At 33.8% G+C, this 14,395-nt stretch overlaps 1 protein-coding gene across 1 annotated transcript in view; it reads left to right on the top strand.

The window, feature by feature from the left end:
- SMARCA5 (SWI/SNF related, matrix associated, actin dependent regulator of chromatin, subfamily a, member 5) overlaps nt 1-13,257 on the top strand; it is a 38,161-nt gene extending 24,904 nt beyond the window's left edge. The window contains exons 12-24 of the mRNA XM_043568151.1: nt 15-136; nt 218-370; nt 1,560-1,692; nt 4,267-4,415; nt 4,827-4,946; nt 5,727-5,837; nt 6,732-6,845; nt 6,945-7,067; nt 7,786-7,918; nt 8,494-8,612; nt 9,034-9,246; nt 11,214-11,321; nt 11,998-13,257. Of these exons, the coding sequence (XP_043424086.1) occupies nt 15-136; nt 218-370; nt 1,560-1,692; nt 4,267-4,415; nt 4,827-4,946; nt 5,727-5,837; nt 6,732-6,845; nt 6,945-7,067; nt 7,786-7,918; nt 8,494-8,612; nt 9,034-9,246; nt 11,214-11,321; nt 11,998-12,063 (1,664 nt within the window). The 3' untranslated portion in view covers nt 12,064-13,257. The remainder of the gene's footprint in view (nt 1-14; nt 137-217; nt 371-1,559; nt 1,693-4,266; nt 4,416-4,826; nt 4,947-5,726; nt 5,838-6,731; nt 6,846-6,944; nt 7,068-7,785; nt 7,919-8,493; nt 8,613-9,033; nt 9,247-11,213; nt 11,322-11,997) is intronic.
- Nucleotides 13,258-14,395: the final 1,138 nt, after the last annotated feature.

The following is a 14,395-nucleotide window of genomic DNA, read 5'->3' as shown; positions in this document are numbered from 1 at the left end:
CTGTTTGCTAACAGGTTCACGAGTACTAATCTTCAGTCAGATGACAAGGGTATTGGATATTTTGGAAGATTATTGCATGTGGAGAAATTATGAGTACTGTAGATTGGATGGGCAGACACCCCATGATGAGAGACAAGTAAGTAAAACCCAAGGAGGGAAGATGAAAAATAATCAGATAAAACAATTTCCTGACATTTGTTTTATTTTATATCTATAGGAGTCCATCAATGCGTACAATGAACCAAACAGCACAAAGTTTGTTTTCATGTTAAGTACACGTGCTGGTGGTCTTGGCATTAATCTTGCTACTGCTGATGTAGTAATTTTGTATGATTCAGATTGGAATCCCCAAGTAGATCTCCAGGCTATGGTAAGAGATGTTCTATGCTTAACATTTTCATTGGCGCAAGATAATAGTCTAAACTGTCAGTGATTTAAACCCAGTAGCATTTTATTTTTCTCTGACTTAATAATTCAGTGAGGGTATTTTATAGATCTTTCATCTAAAGCAGGATATTTCCGTCTTTATAGCTTTGCCATATCTTAGGACCTTGGAGTCCAGCTATATCCTGTATATACTGATGACAGAAGGGGTATGACAGAGAGCCGAGGATTGCCTAGGATATTTTTTCTGAGTCAGACCTGAAAGTGTTCCCACATTCATTGGCCAGCACTCAATCACATAGCATAACTGGGTTGCAAGAGAATTGATAAATGATAGTATAGTTGTGCCTTGGGGGGAAAGGGAAACAGGTTTGGTGAGCTACAAACCTCCCTGTTTGGGAGTGTGGGAGTACTTTGGCTACATCAGGAAGATCATTTTTAGGTTGAGAAAATTTGTGATTTGTAGATAAATATGAAAACTTACGAATTACTAAGTTTGGTACCATTAATGACCCATAATGTTGTTGACCATAACTCACGTTGGTTGCTTTTATCCTATACTATTTATAGGGGTAGATGGGGAATGTTGATCAATTAGAAATAAGGGATGTTTTATAAAAATGTGTTTGTTGAACTTAACAGGAGTTAAACAGAAATGGAATTTAAATTAATTTGACTACTTATTTGTAGTTAATTGGGTTATATTGTTGTGGAGTTCTTTTATTCATGTTACTTCTTTTCCTAATTAAGCAGTGAAAATTTATATATGATTTAGGTGGAAAGGCAATTTGAATGTAAACATAAAAATAGATTTAGGAAAGATTTTTATTATCCAACCTAAAAATTACAATTTTTTCTGTTTTAGCTAGAGACGTGAATTTTATGTCAGTATAACCTAGTAAAAGTAACCAGGTAGTTTCTCACAGATTTAGCATCTGATGTATTCCATACCTCTTAAAAGTTTCCCTTGTGAGATAACCAATTAATCTTATTGAAATGGAGAATCTTTGAGAATCTAAAAAATATTAATAGAAATAGAAATCTATTTTTCGAGTAGTTTTGTTACCTTAAAAACTGTTTCATTCTTGAGAATATTTTATTTGCCAGTGTACATAATCAGATGTTATTTATGTGAATTTTTAACTGTATTCAAAGTAACATAGTAATTTACCTAGGACCGGGCACATAGAATTGGACAAACCAAGACAGTCCGAGTGTTCCGCTTTATAACTGATAATACTGTGGAAGAAAGAATAGTGGAACGTGCTGAGATGAAACTCAGACTGGATTCAATAGTCATTCAACAAGGTGAGCCTTAGAACTTTGAAAAATTTACCAAGTTGGATTGACACATTTGCTTCCTAGATTTTTTAAGGTTCTTGTTATTGAGCACCTATGGAATCAAGCTAGCAGCCTGGACGGTATTTATATTCCAGAGACAAGTGAGCTTTAGTTTTATTAAGATTGGTTTGGGCTCAGGAAGGTTGAAGTTTGCATGTTGACTTTGTCAGCAGTTTTTTTATAGCATCTGAGCCTATTTTCTCATCTGTTAGATGGGGATAATGGCAATACTGTTTAGGACTATTAAGGATTAAAGGGGATAATGCATATAAAAAACCCAGCATTTAGTGTGGTACACATTAAATAGAGCTGTGGTGAGTATGATTTACATGTACTAATAAGCACTCTATTAATTACTCTGGGGTAAAATGAAGAAATACAAATGAAACTCAAAGAATCTGATGTTACTCTTTCTTCTAGTCTGCCAACTATTTACTGAACAGCCACCAGATGCCAGGCATTGTTCTTATTGCTGAGAATACAGTGGTGAATGAAAGCAACAAGTGTGTTTACTTCCATAGAGTTTATAATTTAGTGAGAGGGTGGGTGATGTAATGTTACAATGTAATGTTTATTACATTAATGTAAATAGGACTAGAGGCTAAGAGTGGGATTTTATTTTGGGTTGATTGAAGAGAGTGAAGTTCTTGTGCCAGATTAGCTTTTAAGGAAGACATTTACATTTTCATGGAGCTATATCACAGTAAGGTTGGTGATGGGATGTGTAACACGGAAAAATAGGGGGGAAAACCTCATTAACCTTGGAATCACATTGGTTTCTTTCCTTCTCAAATTTGCATTATGAGCATGTACTTTTTATCTGTCTATAAAGCCCAGAGATACACTGGTTAATACTGCTCACTGATGATTCCATGTTACCTGTCTTCGTTTTGTCAACCAGCTTTTAATTTTCATGTGAGTAAGGGACTGTTACATTTCTTTGATATCCCATTAATGCCAGCCATAGTGTTAGTCATGTCTCTGCATATGTGGCAATAAATGATGGCTTATTGTTTTTATTAATAATTACTATCATGTGCTTACTTTGTGCCAAGCAAGGTGCTAAATTGCATCCATTACTTCCTGTAGTCTTCATGCCAGCTTGAGGTTGGCATAAGTAGAGGCAAGTCACTAGTTTACCATTCGTATAGCTAGGAGGTGACTCGTCGAGGACCAAGAACTATATTAACTATTAGAGTGAAGTGTTTAATTATGAAAGTCTCTGGGGCCTGCCCAACAGTGAGTTTTCTCATGGGTAATGTAATGGCTAGTTCTTTTTTTCCCCCTCACCTTCTTCATCCATGTTTTTAGAAAAACATCTGCCTTGTGTTGTTTTCAATTCTCATCTTTGAAACACTTTTTAAAAAATATTAAAAATTAGTTGACAGTCAGCTCAGAAAAGCTGTTTGAGTTTTTTACTTAGTTGGGTTTATTGTGGAGGAGGGTGTCAAATTTTGGAGCACATTTTGTGCTAATAGCTTTACAGGAATTAGTCAAACAGTAAGCCTCAGGTGTATACTTTTGTATTACTGTCTCGTGGAGCAAGGAACATAATTAAAAATATAAGAAACCATAGAATACTTTATGTCTGAATAGCTCCCCCCGTCCAATAGGGAAGTAGTTTTAATAAGGCTAAGAACATTTTGATAGTGAGATAGCTTTCAGTCCAAAGAAACAAGTTCTGTAGGTCTATCCTAACTTTGTAACTCATAGATGTTTGTGCATTCTGTTAGGGATCCAAAGCCATGATACATAAGCATTTAAGATCTGAGAGAACAACTTGGATCTTTATTCACTTATAACAAGTTGATTGGAATACAAAACTTGACGCTTGTATGTTGTATGTGAATGGCCCTTCTGGGTGAAAGTAATTTTTTGTATTTTGGCTTGTTTTGTTTTGATGCCTGCATTTTTTAATACAGTTACAGTATTGGCCAGATTCCTACCAACTGAAGATCTTAATTTTCTTATGTTGAATTTGTTCTACAATCAAAAAATACTTTTAGGAGTTTCAGTTCTTAAAATTAGGAAATTGTCAGAAATTGATGTATGTTTCAGACCTTAGATAAAGTTTGGCAATGTAAAAGTTTTTTAGTACTTCACTTTTTGTTTTGTTTTGTTTTTTACTTTTCTAGGTAGAAAAAGCTGATTGGGGAGTTAATATTAATGCTTTTCTGCTTATCAGAAATTTCTTGTGTTTATAATCTCATCTGTTGAAACTTAAAAACCTTGCTAATTTGATTTTCAAAAATCCCAAATTGCCTTTATTCAGCCCATATAAGAATGTATTTTATTGAGATGGTATACAGTAGGCTTCATTATGTAATAAACTTTAGAATATTTCAAAGCTTACAACTACGAATTTGGCATTGTTTATGTGAAAATGAAAATTATCAGAAATGAATAAACAGAAATGATTGATGCTTGAGGCAGAATACATGGTATTACATCTAACATTTAAAATACCAAGTTTCCAGTAAAATATAGTTTGTTTAACATTATATAACATGTGTTTTGTTTGTTTTTGTTTTTTATTTCCAGGAAGGCTTGTGGATCAGAATCTGAACAAAATTGGGAAAGATGAAATGCTTCAAATGATTAGACATGGGGCAACACATGTATTTGCTTCAAAGGAAAGTGAGATTACGGATGAGGATATTGATGGTATTTTGGAAAGAGGTGCAAAGAAGGTGACGTACAGATTAAATGACAATGTTTTTATTTTTTTAAGTTATTTATTTTGAGAGAGAGATGCACAAGCAGGGGAGGGGCAGAGAGAGGGAGAGAGAATTCCAAGTAGGCTCCACGCTGTCAGCACAAAGCTGGACACGGGGCTTGAACTCACAAACTGAGATCACGACCTGAGCCGAAATCAAGAGTCAGACCCTTAACCAGTTGAGCCACTCAGCCACCCCTAAATGTGATAATGTTTTTAATATATAAACTGTTTTAAATCAGAACTGTTTGAGGAAGTACTTGTTAATGTGAACCATAAAAAGAAGCTTTTGTGTACTGTAAAGCCTAATTTTGACTACAATTCTTCTGGATTTTTTTTTTTTTTTTTTTTTTTTTTTTTGTCTCTAATCTGTTTTTTTCCCTAGACTGCAGAGATGAATGAAAAGCTCTCCAAGATGGGTGAAAGCTCCCTTAGAAACTTCACAATGGATACAGAGTCGAGTGTTTATAACTTTGAAGGAGAGGATTATAGAGAGAAACAAAAGGTAATTTTGAAAGACATTTTGGTTACTTGAACACTTTTACTTGAAACTTGCAATTTTAAGTGTTAGGTGTAATGCCTTGTAAATTTGTCTCAAAGCAGTCATTTCTGTATATTCACATCTAAATTATTTTCAGTTAGTAATCTCTGAAATGTTTTAAAAATTTAATGAGGCTTACTGTATATACTATTATAGTTGAAATATGGGGTGATTATAGTTTGGAATCTTTGAAAATTAAAATAATTGGCAAAGAAATTTGTCACAACCTTACTAGATTTTTTTTTTTTAACAAAATTAGCTGGTAATTAAAGGGAAAAACTTCCTAATTCCTTAAACAATATTTGTTTTTATTGTAGAGAAATTTAAAAATACCTACAGGTTGGAAGAAAAAAAGAATTCTACTCACTGTTTTTTCTGTTAACATTTAGGCCTGTATATCCTCTGAATGTTTTCTGGGCTAAGTACACACCTATATTTTTCTCCTAGTTTGGGTTATAGCACATTCTGTGATATTTTTCCCCCTACCTGATAGAATGTTCTTCATTTGATCAAGAGGTACTTACTATGTATATATGTTATTTACTGGACACTGTCCCATGTATTGATTAGTTTTGAGCAAAGTAGCATAGTTCCTATTCTCCTAGAGCTTATAGTCCAGCATTTTACGAATGTCTTTGCATTACAAACAAGAGTTGTAATGTACACAGTAAGAGTTGCATTCATATAAGATTTGTGACTGTATATAATAAAAATAGATAATATGAATTATTTCCCATATACTAGATAGCATTCACAGAGTGGATTGAACCACCAAAACGAGAAAGAAAAGCCAACTATGCTGTTGATGCCTATTTTAGGGAAGCTCTTCGTGTCAGTGAACCTAAAGCACCCAAGGTGAGTTGACAGAGCAATAAAACATTTAAAAATACCGGAAATGTAATTTTTTTCTTATATTCTTGCAGTAAAATCAGATTGAGAATTAGGTATTTTTGTCACTTCTTACAGTGTATTTCCTTCAGTTTTTGTTAAAAAATCTTCTAAAAATTAGTTGTGAATGCATGCATTTAAAATTTGATTAATGTTCTAAAAATAGAACTACCCTATGACCCAGCAGTTGCACTACTAGGCATTTATCCAAGGGGTATAGGTGTGCTCTTTCGAAGGGATACATGCACCCCCATGTTTATAGCAGCACTATCAACAATAGCCAAAGTTTGGAAAGAGCCCAAATGTCCATCGATGGATGAATGGATAAAGAAGGTGTGGTATATATATACAATGGAGTATTACCCGGCAATCAAAAAGAATGAAATCTTGCCATTTGCAACTACATGGATGGAATTGGAGGGTATTATGCTAAGTGAAATTAGTCAGAGAAAGACAAAAATCATATGACTTCATTCATATGAGGACTTTAAGAGACAAAATAGATGAATGTAAGGGAAGGGAAACAAAAATAATGCAAAAATAGGGAGAGGGACAAAACAGAAGAGACTCATAAATGTGGAGAACAAACTGAGGGTTACGGGAGGGGTTGTGGAAGGGGAGATAGGCTAAATGGGTAAGGGGCACTAAGGAATCTACTCCTGAAATCGTTGCACTGTATGCTAACTAATTTGGATGTAAACTTTTAAAAATAAAAAGTAAAATTAAAAAAAAATTTTGATTAATGTTCAATGTTAATAATCGATCATTTGCTTAGAGAATTGGCTGTCACGGTGTATGGAAACAGGAAGGTTACCATTAATTAAAACAGGTTTTTTAAATGAACAATGTTTTTGTCTTTAGGCTCCTCGACCTCCGAAACAACCTAACGTTCAGGATTTCCAGTTCTTTCCTCCGCGTTTATTTGAATTATTGGAAAAAGAAATTTTGTATTACAGAAAAACTATTGGGTACAAGGTAATGGGAGTAACACTTTGTTCATAACTAATCTGGTTTGTTTTTAACAAATGGTATATAGCAGTATTGTTTTTCATGGTTGGATTATTTTTTTTTTAGGTGCCTCGAAATCCTGACCTACCAAATGCAGCACAGGCACAAAAAGAAGAACAGCTTAAGATTGATGAAGCTGAACCCCTTAATGATGAAGAGTTAGAGGAAAAAGAGAAGCTTCTAACACAGGTATAGTCTTCAACCAACATAAAACTTAGTAACTATCATTTTGTAAGGTACTGTGTTTAGGTTGTGTTGGGGTATACAAAGTACAAGTCTTCTTTAAAAAATGGAGTAATTGGAGATGATAAAGCATGCTACATTTTGATTGTTATGAGTTGTTGAGGTAGTTTAGAAGAGGAGAGATTTGCACCAGCCTTGGTAGAGTGGATAACCTTTTGATCACCTTTCTTTCAGTATTCTCATTTCCTTTTCCTGTGAATCTTCCACACTGGTATTAAGTTACTATTCTCAAATACAAGTTTCTACTTAACAACCGTTAGGGTTTAATCAGGGTCTTTCAGAATCTGGCCTTACTGTAGTATCTGGCCTACTTTTGAAGCTCTGTTTTTCTTCTGTTTTCCCACTTGTTATGTCTTTGCTCTTTGCTATATGTTTTTCATTCCTTTTTGCAAAGCCCTGCTAATCCTCAGCACTCAGCAAAAAGGTCACCTTTGCATGCAGCATTCCTTACTCTCTTCCACTCAGATTTAATTGCTTGGTTATCTAAGCAATATATGACATATTGCTAAAAATGCACATCTGTGTGTATGAAAAGTTACCACTTTAAAAACTTAAAAAGGAGTAGTTGAAAATTTACCAATTTTTCTTAAGTGTTACAGAAAAGTGTAGTAGCATCTTATCCATGTTCAGTGTGTGTTAATATTTTGTTTCTGCTGCTTTGAAGGGATTTACCAATTGGAATAAGAGAGATTTTAACCAGTTTATCAAAGCTAATGAGAAGTGGGGTCGTGATGATATTGAAAATATTGCAAGAGAAGTAGAAGGAAAAACTCCAGAAGAAGTTATTGAATATTCAGGTAATTTTCTTATTTTAATAGATACAAGAATGTTCTCAGGTTCTTTGGAGAACTATTGGGGAGGTTTAGTTTTTTTGTGTTTTTAAAAAATCAAGTTAGGTCTTTTAAAAAATCAATTTAGAAAATGTTCTTTAAAAAAAAAAAAGATACTTTTATTTTTTACCCTAGTGAACTGGCTATAGCCAAGAAAATAATAGGGTACTGAATACACTGAATAATTGTGCTTTCATTTTATTTTTCTCTGTAATGACTCAAGTATTATATGCCTCTGTTTCCTGAAGTCACTTGGATTGTCATATCAATAGGTCTGGTTGTGCTGTGATGAGTCTGCTTAGGATTCAATAATAGAAATTTAAGAGTTGGGAGATACTTAAATCATCCAGCTCATCTTTTTTTTTTCTTTTTTTTTTTTTTTACAGTTAAGAAAATTAAATAATTGACTTATTTACTTTGTAGTATTAGATACGAGAGAAATGGAAATATTTCTTAATCCTTAGCAAGTTAAATAAATGAGAGCATTTGTGAGAAATTATTTATATCTTCCCCCTGTCCCATCTGTCCAACTTTTTTACCAGCTGTATTCTGGGAAAGATGCAATGAACTCCAGGACATAGAGAAGATTATGGCTCAAATTGAAAGGGGAGAGGCAAGAATTCAAAGAAGAATTAGTATCAAAAAAGCACTTGACACGAAGGTACTTTGTGTATTAATAAATCTGGCAGTCAGTAATATAACTTCTCCCTGAGAATATACGAGTTAAAGTAACTTTTTAAAAGGAAAGGAAATGATGGTTTCAAATGTAAATTTTCTTCAAAGAACAACATTCAAATGAAGTCTCAACAGAATTTACCTTAGTACGTCAGTTGATGGATCTTGGTCAGCAACCCTATGATTTAGCTCTTTCCTACATAGTATCAGAAAGTCTCAGCCTATATTTCTCTTTAGAATAATAAAGACTATAAGGTTGTTTCACAACAAAGGTTATATAACGTAGTTGAGGTGCTTTGGATAGAAAATTCTGATTTGGAACATAACATTTTTAGCTAATTTTACTAACGCTGATTTGAAATATGTATTATACAGGATTTATATAATATAAAATTTAACTTTGATAGATTGGACGGTACAAAGCACCTTTTCATCAGCTGAGAATATCGTATGGTACTAACAAAGGAAAAAACTATACTGAAGAAGAGGATCGTTTTCTAATCTGTATGCTTCACAAACTTGGATTCGACAAAGAAAACGTTTATGATGAATTACGACAGTGTATTCGCAACTCTCCTCAGTTCAGATTTGACTGGTTTTTGAAGTCCAGAACTGCAATGGTGAGTTCTTGGGCCTTTTTGTGTAACGTAGCAAACCATTCAGAGTAAGTATTGCTTAATAGGTAAAATTGTGGTTTCATTCCATCTTTGGAGTACATTTTAGTTACAGTATTGTAAGTATTAGAGGTTAAATCAGATCATGAGAAAACAGTTATCTATAGTTAAAAAGCTGTTACAGAGGGGCGCCTGGGTGGCTCAGTCGGTTGAGCATCTGACTTCAGCTCCGGTCATGATCTCGCGGTTTGTTAGTTCAAGCCCCGTGTCAGGCTCTGTGCTGACAGCTCAGAGCCTGTTTCAGATTCTGTGTCCCCCTCTCTCTCTGCCCCACCCCTGCTTGTGCTCTGTCTTTCAAAAATGAATAAACATTAAAAAAAATTAAACTGTTATCATGGATAACTTAAAAAATTTCCTGGTTCTATCCTTTAGTATCACATATCTTGTAACATCACCACGTCTGATAAGCACTGGTTTTTGATATTATTAATTTTAGTCAGGTTCTAAACGGGAAGCATCACCATCAGTTCCACCTTTTGAATGTGATGATCATAATTTAAAACTTGAATTGTTCAGAAAATTTTGGTTTTCTAAATGAACATTTTTAATTTTATTTTTTAAAATTTGCATCCAAATTAGCATATAGTGCAACAGTGATTTCAAGAGTAGATTCCCTAGTGCCCCTTTACCCATTTAGCCCCCCTCCCACAACCCCTGTAGTAACCCTGTTTGTTCTCCATATTTATGAGTCTCTTCTGTTTTGTCCCCCTTCCCTGTTTTTATATTTTTCTTTCCCTTATGTTCATTTGTTTTGTCTCTTAAAGTCTTCATATGAGTGAAGTCATATGATTTTTGTCTTTCTCTAATTTCACAGTGCATAATACCCTCCAGTTCCATCCACGTGGTTGCAAATGGCAAGATTTCATCCCTTTTGATTGCTGAGTAATACTCCATTGTGTGTATGTATATATACATATACATACATATATACCACATCTTTATTCATTCATCCATTGATGGACATTTGGGCTCTTTCCATACTTTGGCTGTTGTTGATAGTGCTGCTATAAACATGCGGGTGCATGTGTCCCTTCAAAACAGCACACTTGTATCCCATGGATAAATGCCTAGTAGTGCAACTGCTGGGTCGTAGGGTAGTTCTATTTTTAGTTTTTTGAGGAACCTCCATACTGTTTTCCAGAGTGGCTGCACCAGCTTGCATTCCCATAAATGAACACATTTCTATAAAGAAAGAACTTGTACTTAGGCCTCTGCCCATTTGGATGTTGAGTCTGGATTATTTTAAAAAGCTGTTTTTGATAAGCAAGTTCCTAAAGTTATAATTCAGGAAAGTTGGGCTTCAGTGAGTTAATTCCTCTTTTTGTGCATTTTACTGCTTCTGAGCTTTTAACTTCCATCTTGTTTTATTTAGGATGAAAATGCTAAAAATGTTCTGTAGTTTTAGGTTTGGGATATACAAGGATAAGCAAAGTTTAAACATCTTTCGTAGTAAGATTTCTCTCAGCGTATTTATGTTGTCACTCTTTAAGATGGAGGATGGTGCCCAGTCTTGTCGTGTTTGACCTCTGGAGGGTTATTTTTCACTAAGGGCATCTCTTGTGTATCTTTGTTTGGGAAATGTTGTACTATAAATGCATTATAAATATAATTAAAGAGTGATTCAGCTGCTGTTAGGTCTGTTTTATACATTTTATCTATGGGGGTTGTATAAATGATTTTATATTACATTAAAACGTTACAATTTTCTTTTTATTTTAGGGAATGTGTGAGTGGGGGGAGAAAGAATCTCAAGCAGGTTCCATGCTAAGCATAGAGCCCGACCCTGAGCTGAAATCAAGAGTTGGACACTCGAGCCACTCAGGCACCCCAAAACATTATAGCTTTATAACTTGGGTATCATGAAAACAATGGAAAGTACATGTTTACCATATAAATTTATTTTTACAATTCAGGAACTCCAGAGGAGGTGTAACACCTTAATTACCTTGATTGAAAGAGAAAACATGGAACTAGAAGAAAAAGAGAAGGCAGAGAAAAAGAAGAGAGGACCAAAACCTTCTGTAAGTATTCATGAATATGTAAATAACATTCCTAGAAGACTTTTCTTCGTAAGAATTTGAACATTACTTAGCTATCATTGAGGTGTTAGTCCTTTTTTTTTTTTTTTTTTTTAAACTGCTTTATGCATTCTGTGGGGAATCGGATGGTAGTTCATAATTTGGGCATTCATGAAAACCTAGGAAGGCATGTCCTGTGAATGCCAGGAGCTTACAGTTGACATTGAGGAGTACAAGTTACAATTTTAGAATATGTAAACTTCCAAGATTTGGCTTATTGTCCCAGTGATATCTTAGCAGTGTGAATACAGATATTTTAAGAGAAAAAAATGTCATATTTTTAATTAGATTTAATAATTTAAAAAGTCATGAATAAATGAATGCCTCTAATGTCCTTGGTATTTATGTAACTTCATAAAGTAGTACTGCTTTCTTTTGGTAGGGCATGTTATACTGGTTTGATGTGTTGACTCACTATTGCTTATTGTAAATCATTTCATTAGCAATAAAATTTGTGTTAGTAAAGTGAGTAGATAAGACTATTTGGAGGATTAAGATTATAATAGGTGAGAAAGTCTAAATACATATTACTATGTAGCAGTTATTAATAAAGTAAAAATAGTCTAGGTTTTACCTTTATTGTCTTGTGCTGAAAAGCAATCCTTCTGTTCATTTGTAGACACAGAAACGTAAAATGGATGGAGCACCTGATGGTCGAGGAAGAAAAAAGAAGCTGAAACTATGAATACATATTTGTTTCATAATCACTAACTTTAAACCAGTAGTTCGTTAATTTACGGGTCTTCATAAGATGTACTGTACAATGCTCAATTGTTATGTCATTCAAAGACATCAGGTTCATCTGTTTACTGAGCTAGAAACATAGTATGTAGTTTCACTTTTTTAAATGCAACAGCTGTGCTGAAATTTTTTTTATCATTAACACTTGAAGTAATAAAACAGGCTTCATTTATTAATAAATGTTTCATTTGATTTATTTTTCTATTATAGTTTCATTTGTGAAGATTGTGACTTTGTTTATCAGCTATGATTTCTACACTCAAAGCTTAAAAAAAGAAGCTTAAAAAAACAAGCAAACAACTAAAATTGCAGATAACAAACATTTGTCCCTTTGGTCTTAGTTGTGTAATTGTTTTCATTCACTTTGCCTTTGCAGAAATTTGGGTATCTTTGTAGTGCTGTATGGAGTCTCATCTGGGAAGATTATGTAAATTGCATTCTCCTTGATTATTATGGGTAGAATGGGAAAAAAAGGCAAGACAAATTATCCTTAAATTCTATGCATATTTCTGTTATGCTTTGTGTCTGTAGTTGGTTCTGAGGTGTGGATATGCCCTATTCTGTTGGAAGACTGGCCTTTTAGTTGTATAGCCAAAGACATTTAGTATTTTCTGGTTCTGTAATGTGTTACTGTACCATTTTGTAAAAGGAATATTATTTTTACTGTTTGGTAAATGTTTTGACATACTACCTTCTTGAAGCAGCCACAACTTAGAAAGAATGTCAAAACTAAGGTGATAGTTTTTTTTTAAAAAGACCCAGCCAAAATAAGGTATGAATTTGTCATACTGTTAAATTGAAATCGGTAACAAAGTGTGTCCCCTTCCAGTTTACCTTTTTTGAGTTTTTAGAGTGAAAATTTTATATTTTAAAATAATTTCTAAGTGTGAATGGCAAGATTGAGTATAATACCAGTGTTTATTTTCTCTGAACAGACTTGATAAACTGGAGACCCTGAAGCAGGATTTACCCAAATTGTAGTGTCAGGATTTTAGCTGTACCAGAGGCCTTTATGTGCTACACATAATTTGTATAAAGTTTTATATGTGCAAATTGGGTACATAAACAGTTCTCCATTTTTCTAAGGGAATGCAATAAATGTAGCATCGTGAATAAATATAACTTTTATAATCCTTAAGTGGTCTTTTCTTTCCATTTCTTCAATTTTCTCATTTTTTACCTTTTTTCCTTAGGACATTATCTCTTTCCTTTAGATTTCTTCTAAAATTCCTATCACTTGTCATCTGCCCATACATGGAGATTTTTATTTTCAGTGTTGATTTTTTAAAGTATTACTAATACTGCTCACTTTTCCAAAATGTGGAATTGTTGGTATCGGTGTACAGCAAAATTCAGTGTCTAAGACAGGCTGTAATTTGAGTTTGTGTTCCCCTCCAGATTGACCTCATTTTAACTTTGGGTTCTGAAAACAGTTTTGGGTCTTATGTACACAAAATTTGAGGAATGATTGCTCTTTTCATGAAACAAGTCACCATTAAGCGTGGGAGCCTCATTTTTGAAGAAATACTTAGAAAAATATAAGGCTAAAGGTAACTGTTGAAAGTCACCAAAGACAAGTTTTCAAGAGGAAGAGAAACAGCCTAATAGCATCTGGTGCTAATGGGTTAGGGATGGGAAGAAGTAAACTGTGTGTGATAGAAGACAAACAGCAATATATATTGACTAGTTTTTGGTATCTACCAACCAATTGACTTACCAATTTAGTGGCTTCAAATCTTTGTCAAGTTGAATTACACTTTTTAAGTACTACAAAAATAATTATGAAGATTTTATATATATATATATGATTATATATAAAATTATAAACATACAGAATTTTAAAGATCTGCATGTCCTAAAGAGTGGTAGATGGGTTTAGTTCTACCATTTTAAAAAAGGAATATTTAAAAATTTCCTAAAGAGCTGCCAGCCCTTAACACTTCTGTTAGTGTTTTAGTGGGCCAATTCAGTGGGCAGTCTCAAGCTGAAAAGATTTGAAGAGGTTGAATCAAGTGCCGAATGATGGACTTGCTCATAGAACATGGTTGACCTGATTCCCAAAGACCATTTTCAAGGAAGGAGCAGCTTTTTATAAATCTAGTGTAACCTATTTCAGTATACAGGCCTACCTCAGAGATACTGGGGATTCAGTTCCAGACCACTGCAATAAAGTGAATGTTGTAGTAAAGTGAGTCAAATGGCTATTTTGGTTTCCTAGTGCATACATTTACAATGTAGTATAATAGCATTGTGTTTAAAAAAGCAACGCACATGCC

The sequence above is a fragment of the Prionailurus bengalensis genome, chromosome B1, assembly GCF_016509475.1.
Source record: "Prionailurus bengalensis isolate Pbe53 chromosome B1, Fcat_Pben_1.1_paternal_pri, whole genome shotgun sequence".
In the NCBI taxonomy this organism is placed as follows: domain Eukaryota; kingdom Metazoa; phylum Chordata; class Mammalia; order Carnivora; family Felidae; genus Prionailurus; species Prionailurus bengalensis.
The sequence above is the reverse complement of the archived record's forward strand: the minus strand, read 5'-3'. Positions and strand labels throughout refer to the sequence as shown.